Source organism: Rhinopithecus bieti, unplaced genomic scaffold (genome assembly GCF_001698545.2).
Source record: "Rhinopithecus bieti isolate Rb0 unplaced genomic scaffold, ASM169854v2 scaffold_1060, whole genome shotgun sequence".
NCBI classification, from domain to species: Eukaryota; Metazoa; Chordata; class Mammalia; order Primates; family Cercopithecidae; genus Rhinopithecus; species Rhinopithecus bieti.
Window position 1 is genome coordinate 1,129,475 of NW_016803381.1, and position 12,501 is coordinate 1,141,975.

The 12,501-nt window shown below is 39.3% G+C and overlaps 1 protein-coding gene across 1 annotated transcript in view; it reads right to left on the reverse strand.

Moving 5' to 3' along the window:
- Positions 1-11,307, reverse strand: part of TRDN (triadin) — a 133,032-nt gene extending 121,725 nt beyond the window's left edge. Inside the window, 2 exon segments of the mRNA XM_017881786.1 lie at positions 10,629-10,838; positions 11,265-11,307. Of these exon segments, the coding sequence (XP_017737275.1) occupies positions 10,629-10,838; positions 11,265-11,307 (253 nt within the window).
- Positions 11,308-12,501: the final 1,194 nt, after the last annotated feature.

Here is a 12,501-nt window from a genome sequence, read left to right on the forward strand (position 1 = left end):
GCCTCCCAAAGTGCTGGGATTACAGGCTTGAGCCACCGCGCCCGGCCCAGTTTTTTGTATTTTTTAGTAGAGACAGGGTTTCACCGCGTTAGCCAGGATGGTCTCGATCTGCTGACCTCGTGATCCGCCCGTCTCGGCCTCCCAAAGTGCTGGGATTACACGCTTGAGCCACTGCGCCCGGCCTGCTTTAATACTTTTAGAAGCCCGCAAAATCACAAACTATGCTCAACTCACTCTCTACAGTTCTCATAACTTCCAAAACCTATTTTCTTCCTCACACCTGACGCATATACCTTCTGCCCCTCTCCACTACCTCTCAGCAAGCCAAACTCACTGCCTTAACTAGGGCCTTCACTCTTGCAAAGGGACTACATGTCAACATTTATACTGACTAAATATGCCGTCCATATCCTGCACCACCATGCTGTTATATGGGCAGAAAGAAATTTCCTCACTATGCAAGGGTCCTCCATTATTAATGCCTCTTTAATAAAAATGCTTCTCAAAGCCAATTTACTTCCAAAGGAAGCTGTAGTCATTTAGTGCAAAGGCCATCAAAAGGCATCAGATCCCATCGCTTAGGACAATGCCTATGCTGGTAAGGTCGCTAAAAATGCAGCCATCAAAAGACATCAGATCCCATCGATCAGGACAATGCTTATGCTGATAAGGTAACTAAAAAACCAGCTAGCGTTTCAACTACTAGTCCTCACAGCGGCTTTTCTCCTTCTCATCTGGTCACTCCCACCCACTCCCCCACTGAAACTTCCACCTATCAATCTCTTCCCACATAAGGCAAATGGTTCTTGGACCAAGGAAAACATCCCCTTCCAGCCTCACAGGCCCATTCCATTCTGTCATCATTTCATAACCTCTTCCATGTAGGTTACAAGCCGCTAGTCTGCCTCTTAGAACCTCTCATTTCCTTTCCATCGTGGAAATCTATCCTCAAGGAAATCACTTCTCAGTGTTCCATCTGCTATTCTAGGGATTGTTCAGGCCCTCTCCCTTCCCTACACACCAAACTCGGGGATTTGTCCCTGCCCAGGACTTTACTCACATGCCTTGAGTCAGAAAAGTAAAATAACTCTTGCTCTGGGTAGACACTTTCACTGGATGGGCAGAGGCCTTTCCCGCAGGGTCTGAGAAGGCCACCGTGGTCATTTCTTCCCTTCTGTCAGACATAATTCCTTGGTTTGGCCTTCCCACCTCCATACAGTCCAATAGTGAACCAGCCTTTATTAGTCAAATCACCCAAGCAGTTTTTCAGGCTCTAGGAATTCAGTGAAATCTTTATATACCTCACTGTCCTCAATCTTCAGGAAAGGTAGAATGAACTAATGGTCTTTTTAAAACACACCTCACCAAGCTCAGCCACCAACTTAAAAAGGACTGGATGATACTTTTACCGCTTTCCCTTCTCAGAATTTGGGCCTGTCCTTGGAATGCTACAGGGTACAGCCCATTTGAGCTCCTGTATGGACATTCCTTTTTATTAGGCCCCAGTCTCATTCCAGACACCAGCCCAACTTGAACTGCACCCCAAAAACTTGGATAGAGCCTAAAAACTCACCAACCAAGCAAGTAATGATGCTGAACCACCTTGGGCACTCTCTAATTGGATGTCCTGGGTTCTCCCAATTCTTAGTCCTTTAATACCTGTTTTTCTCCTTCTCTTATTCCATTTAGTTTTTCAGTTCATACAAAACCGTATCCCAGCCATCACCAATAATTCTATATGACAAATATTTCTTCTAACAACCCCACAATATCACCCCTTACCACAAAATCTTCCTTCAGCTTAATCTCTCCCACTCCAGGTTCCCACGCTGCCCCTAATCCTGCTTGAAGCTGTGCTGAGAAACATTGCCCATTATCTCTCTATACCACCCCCAAAATATTTTCACCATCCCAACACTTTACCACTATTTTGTTTTATATTTCTTATTAATATAAGAAGACAGGAATGTCAGGCCTCTGAGCCCAAGCTAAGCCATCATATCCCCTATGGCCTGCACATAGACATCAGATGGCCAGTTCCTGCCTTAACTGATGACATTCCACCACAAAAGAAGTGAAAATGGCCAGTCCCTGCCTTAACTGATGACATTACCTTGTGAAATTCCTTCTCCTGGCTCATTCTGGCTCAAAAGCTCCCCCACTGAGCACCTCGTGAACCCCACCCTTGACCGCCAGAGAACAACTGCCCTTTGACTATAATTTTCCTTTACCTACCCAAATCTTATAAAATGGCCCCATCCCATCTGCCTTCGCTGACTCTCTTTTCAGACTCAGCCCCGCCTGCACCCAGGTGAAATAAACAGCCTTGTTGCTCACAGAAAGCCTGTTTGGTGGTCTCTTCACAGTGATGTGAGTGAACTGTGCAAGATAGTTTTTGGAGTTGTGGCCTTTGGAGGCAATTAGGTCCTGAGGGCAGAGCCCTCACAAACAGAATCAGTGCCCTTATAAAAGAGGCCTAACAGAGCTCACCCCTTCCATGATGTGAGGACACAGCAAGAAGCCTATAAGCTAGAAAGTTGGCTCTCACCAGATAGCAAAACTGCTGGCAATTTGATCTGGAATTTCGCAGCCACTAGAATTGTGAGAAATAAATGTCTGTTTATAAGCTATCCAGTTTATGGTATTTTGTTATATCAGCAAAAGAGACTAAGAGAGTGAGACACATGCAAAAAAATAAAATAAAATAAAGGGTAGGATGCAAAACTCCTGAAGTACATTGGATTCTAAAAGATAAAATCCATTTGATTTGCAATTTTGAAAAAATAAAATACTTGCATCTGCAAGTATTGTTGGATATTTAGATGCTTTTAACCCAAAGGAAAAGCTAAGATCCTGATTTAAAAGCACTTTTGGTGAGCTAATTGTTTTATTGACTGCAGAAGGAAATGACTGTCACTTTGCTAATCTACATTTGAATAGTCATATTGTGGCTCCAATCCTTGCTTTTCAATATCTGAGGCATGGGCATTTTCCCTCTGCTTTAAAAAACTTTCTCAATTGAAATTTTTCCACACTCATCTTTACTATTAACTTACTTCAGTAGTTTAGAAATGTGCACTTGTGTGGGACCTAATGAAATTAAACGCAAGCTTCCCCAGTTACAATTATGTGGTTATTTCAGTATATCATAGTTTATGGTAATGTAAAACTAAGTTACTCTTGCTGTTACTCAACTGTTACTTCTTGAGGCAAAAGGAACATTACTGAATACAAATAGATGCATATTTCACCTCTCTTACTCAATATGACCCCAATCAACCAACTTTTTTACCAGCAAAATTGTGTGACAGATGTTTAAACCTGGACTATTTCCAGCTAACTGGAGCCAGACCTATGTCAAATAACGAGCACTTTATATTTCAAAGCAAAATTAAAAAATATCTCAGGCTTCTTTTACCCCTGTCAAGTATCCACATGAAAATTAGGGCATCATACTATACTTTTATTAATAAATATAAATAAAAGGTGTGACTATTGAATTTGCTTTTCTCTTCTAAAAAAAAGCCCATGTTAAATATAAACAAGATTTGAATCTATGCATATAATAAGAAATGGGAACACATGGTTTTTGTAGGTTTATAGATTTCCATAGATTTGTTTCCAAGCTAAGATTCAACAGAAATAATTTTCTGGTAGCATAAAAGTCAAAATATTTTACTACTTCAGTTGGATGATTTACTTAGATCACTGTATTATAAATTTAACAGATTAGTGGAGAGGAGATACTACAGCAACTAACATATTCTGACTAATTATTTAATACATATTTGTTTAATGAAGTTGAGGTTTCGTTTTAGAAACTTTGTTTTTTGTGGGCTTTTATTTTATTTTATTTTATTTTATTTTTTTGAGATAGGGTCTCACTCTGTCACCTAGGCTTGAGTGCAGTGGCACAATCTCAACTCAGTACAACCTCCACCTCCTGGGCTCAAGTGATTCTGCCATCTCAGGCTCTTGCCTTTATTAAAACAATAATAAAAACAATATCTGGTTTTACCACAATTTCAAAAGAGAATTTTAAGACTAAAATGTAGGAACAATATAGTCTAAGAATTAAGAACACTTCTTAAAATGAATACATTTTCTTTATCTTTTCCTCATTTCATGAAGAATCAATATACTTTCTATTAGAGTCTGGGAAATATTGAATTATAGAACTCTTTGTTTCCTTCAGGTACTTATAGATAGACTGAAGTTGGTAGTAAAATGCATCTTTTTAGGTGTAATGACCAAGAGAACCAAATAGGCCTGGGGCAGCGAGCAGAAAATACGGGATTTGAGATAAGACTTGAATCAGAATAAGAAACACACAAAATGTGCTTCTTGAAAACTCAGTACACATGAGAGTTGATAGAGTCCTAAATGTTGCATTTAGTATTTCAGTCTTCCATGTTTCCTAAAAAGTAATAACATATTCGTGTGTGTGTGTGTAAAAAATCAAATGTTAAATTTGTGCTTTCTGACTGACTTTGGGCCTTCCCTAAATGATTTTACTCTGCTAAACTCATAGCCTGACAAACAGTGCACCTGCTTAACTGGGCTAAGTGCCAAGAAAAGAAAAAAAGTCAGGAAAATTAATTTCCAAGAGCAGTAGATAAATGGCACACCTCATTAGAAAATCTATTTAAAAGGCACATCAGGAGATGTCTGCAAGACTTTTCATAAGAAATTGATGGTTCCTACCATTATGTCCTTGCTGGCTCTCTTCTCAGATTACGGATCTTACTTCCTGGTAATAAGATTCAAATTCAAGTTACGTTTAATGAGTCTCTCCTATGTGCCAGGCACGTATGTTTTACATAGATTATTGTATTTAATTCTTACAATATTGGTTTGAAATAAATATATTTTGTGGAATGCTTGCAAAAATTACCAAATGCGCTTTGAGACACGCTGGTACAACCATATAATGGTGTTTTTCTCTTATGGATGAGGACGCTAATGAATGATGATCCTTGTTCTTAGGAAGGAGGAGATTTACTACACTCTATTGCTGTACATTCTGACCTAGAGGAAAATCATCAACATCCACTAATACCTTAGTTTGTAGTCATTTCTTTATAAATCCTATTTGTTTGCACTATTGATTGTTTAGAGAGAAAGTTGTCACTTCATAAATAAAGCAAAAGAAATGTGTAAGAAATTTCAACCAAAGCCTACAAATTCAGACCCCAAAAGATCAGAATACATTATCAAGACACCCCTTCATTTTCTGAGAGGGTGGTCTCTCTGGCTGAGTCTGTGGATGGCTGAGTCTGTGGAAGCTTGGAGGGAAGATCTCCAGCAGCCTTTGTAACTCCCTAGCCTCAATTACTTAGAGAGCAATGTTCCTCTGTCCCCCCACCCTCCCACTTACGGTTTCCAAAGACATTCTTCTTTGAGGAGGGAACTGGGTGAGGGAGAAGGGACAAGATGGAGGAAGGTAAACAAGAAGGCACTGCCCCTGTTGCTTCCAGGTTCTTCCTCACCAACTTTCCCGCGCGCAGGAAAATGCAGCCAGCACGGGGAAGATGCAGATCAACTGAGCATGCGCCAGGTGACATCGATCGGAAGAGATCGAAACTTACCGGGCCACGCCTATGGAGACGCCCCTATCACGCCCTTATCCCGCCCACTGCCCTCCCCCTTCCAGTACCAATGCATAAAAGTCCACTGCCGCCAGGAGTCAGTGTGACTTCTTCGGCCCCACCCAAGAGCGCCGGCGGGACTTCCCTGGCCCCCATACCTGAGGACCAGGGAACCTCGCTGGAGAGTGTGTGCATATTTGCAATAAAGGGCTGCCGCTTTCTTATGTACTTTGGCCTCATGTTTAATTACTTAGCTCTCCTAAATTAAGTTACATTAAATTAAATTAAGACAAGAACTAAAGTCAATGTGGATAACAGAGCGATCATATGTCTTGGTTTGTGTCTGATGTCCTGAGGTAAATCTTAATCGCTCTCCATTTCACTCTCACAAGTATCCTCTTTCAGCTGTTAGATGATATTGTGGTCCTATATGAAGATTTTGTACACTCTCAAAGCGCTAAGCTGGAACTATCTTCCCAGAATTCCCTTATATGTATGTTTTCAGGTAACAGTTGGAGACAAGACATTTTTGCAAGTTTTGGAAGGCACAAATGTGGCAATAATGAAGCCATTATTTATTGTCTGAAGTTGGTGTAGGACAGGTGCTTTTGCAGCTCACGCTCATGATCCCAAAGAGTCCAGCTGCCCTTGTTGTGTGGCAACAGCCGCCACATCTCCAGCTCGCACTGGGCTGGCTCCTTCAGCATCTCCAAATCCTGGCCAGGTGCATGTGCAGTTCCGTGGGGGAAAGGCATCAATTTATCCTGCAGCTCATCCGCATAATTGTAATTTGTGGTGGTGAGAGACAAACAAGTCTTCCAGTTTGTTCTTGTCAGTTTCAGTTTGTCCCAATTCCCTCCCATTCTATCCATCTTCCCTTCCCAATTTCCACCGTGACTACTTTCCACTCAACACCAGATGCACTGCAACAGCCTTACACAGATTAATCAGTTACCATGAATTCATAAATGACATAATAAACCCTTATTCTATGTAATTCAGAGCAGTGTTCAGCTATTGTGTCAAACATTGACAGATGTACATAGTATTGTTTGAACATTATTTGGATGTTACACTAAGTAAGAAATGTGGTGTAGGTGAAATATCTTTTCCAGTCTGTTTATTTGGTGCCCTAAAATTTGTCTCATTGGATAAAAGAATCAAATTCAAAATTTTGCAGAATACAAAGCAAGATGTTATCCCCATTTCAGGGGTAAGAAAATGTAAGTTCCTAGACGTGTTAGCTTGTGGGTTCATAGAGTTGAACAATGAACCCAAATCATCTAAATGATGCACAAATAAAAGCCAATTCTGCATGTCCCCCACTAGTAGCAAATATATGCATAAATCAGACAGAATTCTGAAAATAGGGATTTGTAAATGTTGCCCAGAAGAGAATTGTTCTTCTCAATCCCGTACAGTATGTGCTTATGAAAACAGATTTTCATTTCTTTGTGAACAACCTTTTCATGGCTTCATAGCATTTACCTACTTTTCTAAACTTCCAGAGAGTAACTGACAGCTGCCCTGACTTTCTGACCTTCCACATCATTTCCAGCTTATTTCTTTTCCCACTAGCCTTGTTTTGTAAATACTAACAATTACATATTTCAAAGATTATCAGATAGTACAAAAGATTCATCATGATAATACTAATCCCTAGCAAAAGTTTGCATTGTCTATCAAAATTAACATTAAATATGATAGTATAATTTACATTTTGAAGCTGTTGTTGAAACCACAATTTATATAGTTCTTTCATTTTTGTAATACACATATTTCAAGAATTGCATATAAATCAAATATTTGTAAAGTTAGCAACGTACAAATGTACTACAGAAATTATCATTGAAAGGAATTTGTTCTTATTTTATAAAATGCACAGCTACCTATAATTAGATTTTTAGATTAGATTACTTAAATATAAGGCATATTTATAGTTCACAGTAGAGCTTCCATTGGAGCACTGCAATTAAGTTCTATGGACAATGCCTACGTTACTGGCATTTCATCTGATAGGGAAATACTTCAGTCAATGCAAGCTCAAGGGAAATGAAATTTTGTAGAGTAAGGTAACCAAGTGTCTTTTACTTAAAACTCTAGGTCTTACTTTACATTATAGACATTTCAACTGTGTATCTTTTAAGAGCCTCTATTACACAGTAAACTATATATTGCCTATTTATGTTAAGCCTGCAGCCATGCAGAGTGCAAGAGGAATGCCCCAATGAGAAATCTGTGTGGGTGGATCCTCCAAAAACACATTTCCCTTCTGCACTGCCCTAGTAGAGGTTCTCTGTTCGGGCTCTCCCACTGCATCAAGCATCTGCCTGAGCACCCAGGCTTTCCCATACATTCTCTGAAATCTAGATGGAGGCTGCCAAGTCTCTTTAACTCTTGCACTCTGCATGGCTGCAGGCTTAACATCACATGAAAGCCACCAAGGCTTATGGCTTGTGCCCTCTGGAGTGGGAGTCTGATCTGCACCTGGGGCCTTTTAAGCCACAGCTGGACCCAGAGCAGCCAGAATGTAGGCAGCACTCTTCTGAGGCTGGCCAGGGCAGTGGGGCCCTAAGCCTGACCCAGGAAACCCTTCTTACCTCCTAGACCTCTGGGCCTATGGTGGGAAAGCCTGTTGCAAAGGTCTCCGAAATGCTTTCAAGGCCCTTTTCCCATCTTCTTGGCTATCAGGACGTGGCTTCTTTTTAGTTATGCACATTTCTCTAGCAAGTGGTTTCTCCACAGCCTGCTTGAATTCCTCTCTCAAAAAACGCTGTTTCTTTCTTTGTCACCTGACTAGGCTGTAAATTTTCCAAATTTTTATACTCTACATCCCCTTTAAAGATAAGTTCCACTTTAAGTCATTTTTTTTGTTCCCACATCTTTGAATAGGTTGTTAGTTAGAGGCAGCCAGGCTACATCTTAAATGTTTTGCTGCTTAGATATTTCTTCCAGCAGATACACTAGGTCATTACTCTCAGATCCATACTTCTACAGATCCCTAGGGCAAGAACAGAATGCAGCCAAGATCTTTGCTAAGGCATAACGTGCGTCACCTTTGATCCAGTCTTCAATACATTCCTCGTTTCCATCTGAGACCTCGTCAGCTTGTACTTCATTGTTCATATCACTATCAGCATTTTGATCTCAACCATTTAACCAGTCACTAAGAAGTTTCAATCTTTCCTTCCTCTTCCTGTCTTCTGAGCAATCCAAACTCTTTGAACCTCTGCCCATTACCCAGTTCCAAAGTTGCTTCTACATTTTCTGGTATCTTTATAGCAATACCCCACTACTGGTGCCAATTTTCTGTATTAAGCTGTTCTTGCATCGCTATAAAGAAATACTTAAGACTGGGTAATTTATAAACAAAAGAGGTTTAATTGGCTCACAGTTATGCAGGCTGTGCAGGAAGAATGATGTTGGTGTCTTGGATTCTGGGAGGACTTCAGGAAGCTTGCAATAATAGTGGAAGGAGAAGAGAGAGGAGCAGGTATGTCATATGGTCAGAGAAGAAGCAAGAGGCAGAGAGTGGAAGGGGAAGGTGCCACACACTTAAATAACCAGATCTCGTGAGAACTCACTATTGTGAGGACAGCACCAAGGGGACAGCACCAAACCATTCACTAAAAAATTCATTCCCATGATCCAGTCACCTCCTGCCAGGCCCATGTCCAACACTGGGGATTACAATTCATCATGAGATTAGAGGGGACACATATCCAAACTATATCACACTTTTATGCCAATAAACCCAAATAAAATAGTTCTGTATTTTCATGATTTTATATTGTATTTCTTCTTGACATCTCTGGCACAGCCATTTCCTGACGCAAAGAGTAAACATTTGATAAGTAATTGTTGAATGAGTAAAATTCCATAATGAGAAACAGGAGAACCCTGACTATGTAGAATACAATTAATAGTATTTATAGTGTCTGGGTCCTACAGATTCTCCTCCTGTTGGAGAAAGAAAAAAGGGGAGGGGAGAGTACATATGAGAGTACACATTAAAAGATTAATGAAATGTTTTTGCTTATGGTAAAAAAAAGTAATAAGTTAACTCATCAATAGTCATTTAACATTTACTGAGCACTTGGCTGATTCCTTTCCTTAAGGAGCTCGCCGGGCGCGGTGGCTCAAGCCTGTAATCCCAGCACTTTGGGAGGCCGAGGCGGGTGGATCACGAGGTCAGGAGATCAAGACCATCCTGGCTAACATGGTGAAACCCCGTCTCTACTAAAATACAAAAAACTAGCCGGGCGTGGTGGCGGGTGCCTGTAGTCCCAGCTACTCGGAGGCTGAGGCGGGAGAATGGCGTGAACCCGGGAGGCGGAGCTTGCAGTGAGCCAAGATCGCGCCACTGCACTCCAGCCTGGGCGACACAGCAAGACTCTATCTCAAAAAAAAAAAAAAAGGAGCTCACAGTCAACACAGGGTGTCATATGTGAAAATAGATAAATACGGTTTAAAATATGAAAAATATCACTGAACAAAAAATGAACAATTACATGTAATTTTGTGAAAAACTCTCTTTATTTTCAGGAACTCGAAACAGGATGGCTTGGTAGGAGAAGCAAAGAGTTTGTCTGCAAGTACGCTTAGGACCAGATGACAGCAGGGCTTAAAAATGCTTTCAAATATTTTCCATTTGTCCAAAATTGGTTTGGTTTTATATTGCCAAGTGTAAAACCTACAAATTACTCCTTGTTACTGCTTGATAAAGTACCAGTTCCAAATGAATTCTTCACCCAAGCTTTTTAGCTATGATCCTGATGAACTGCAACATTCAGCCTTTGTTCAGCTCTTGCAAATAAGGATATCAATTTCATTGGAAATCAATAAGTACCCCAGACAAATAAAGAGAACAGGAGGAAAAGGAGAAGAATGAAACAGATTTCAGTGATCCTCAAGCACATTTGTGAGGTGCTTTCTTTCTCACACTAAGATGAATGAGAAGCCAAACAAGAACTGGAGGGGACACGGTTTCTTTCCATTTGAATTAATTTTAATTTTAAAGCCAAATTTCATGGATCTTACCTGAAAAGTTTTTGTAATCCACTAAATCAAACATAACGACGGCAACAGCTGACCACGTGATTATCAGGGCAATGACCAGAAGCCAGGCTGCAGGAGAGCTGAACGTGGTCACTATGTCTTCTGTGACTGTCCTCTTCAGCACTTTTCCAGGGGATTTGGGCACAGATCCATTTTTGCTGTCTATCACAGTTGTGGTTGTAGATGCATTTCCTAATCAAACATTCAGAAAGGAAAATGTAATTTAGAAATTCACGTTAAATATTGATGAAAAGAAGCACTGACTATATGAGTGTTGAACCTGTTTATACCACTTTCTAGAACAGACACAACTCCTTAGTGGCAGGACAAAGCCTCCCTGCCCACTAGCACATTATTTTCTCCTCAACATTTACTGTTCACCCTAAAACTCCTGTGCTCATACAATCAGCATTTCTCATCTCCCAAGTCCTCTGAGGGAGAATCAACACAAGTGATAAAACGGTTCAACTGGATAAAACTTCTTCCGAATATTTTAAGTTAATTGCATAATTGACCCATCTAGTGAGGTCATCTAATGAGGTCATTCATGATTGTTTGTTTGTTTGTTTGTTTGTAGGGGCACAGAAGATCTAAGAGAATGATGTTAGAAAATCTTACTATATCCAGTAACTCTTATATTCCTGATTTTAAGAGTCCACATGTTCATGAGAGAAAATTCAAGAAATATAAAAATAAAATAAATAGATAAGTAGATAGACAGTTTTAATTTCACCACCCAGAAATAACCACTGTTAATATTTTGCACCTATATTTCTGTACATACATATAATATATAAATATGATTTATCTGGTTTTGACAAGTCATTAGCACATTGTCTTTTACTTTTTTACTAGGCAATATATCAGAACTGTGTTTTATTGCCATTATGTATTTATCAAAATACCATTTAAGTGGCTTCATGACATGTAATTTTATGGCTGTGCATAATTTAAAAGCTGTCTACTGTGGGACAGGGCAGAAATTTTCTCAGCACATATTGTTATTTATTTCTTAAGGAGAAAGTCCTAAATATATAATTCCAGGGACAAATAACATAATCGCTTTTATAGCTTTGATAATACATGCACGTATTTGAAAGCTAGTATCTTTTGAAAATAGTGTATGCCGGTAGTTGTATTACCTTATCCTTGACAATACTATTAGTGATGTTTAAAATTTTTGCAATGACATAAGAGAAGATTTGGGTTTTAATTGCAATTATTCAATTACTAGGAATGAGCTATTTATATATTTATTTTCCTTGATATTTCTTTTCTTCTGGGTTTTCCTCCATTTTTCTGTAAACCTCCTTTTAGTGGTTTATAAAATTGCATACGTACACATATACATAAGATAGTAACACTTTAATATTTATGTGGCTTTTTTTGATGACTCTTTACCTTTTCTTTTAATGCTATTTTTATATACAGAACATACATCTAACAATGTTGTAGCTCATTCTTCTTCTATAAAATTGATGCTACCGTATGGCTAGAAAGCCTTCTATATGGAGACAAGACATGTCTGATTATCTTGGCCACTCTTGACTCATAGAAAGTTAAATCTAGAAGTAACTTAGAGATCATCTGAAACAACTATTTCATGTGACATTTAAGAACAATTGAAGACCTAGCAGAAAATTAAAGTGATGTTCATAGCACTTAAAATCCCAAATTACACACATGTGAAGTAATTGAATATTTAAGGGAAAACAAAATTCTACCAATCCAAATATTTTTGCCAAAAGCACAGTTAAAAAACGTATTTTGGGGGGGCTTAAAATGTAGACCACATTATCTACATTTATCTACCACATTATCTATCAGAAAATTTCTGCCCTGTCCCACAGTAGAC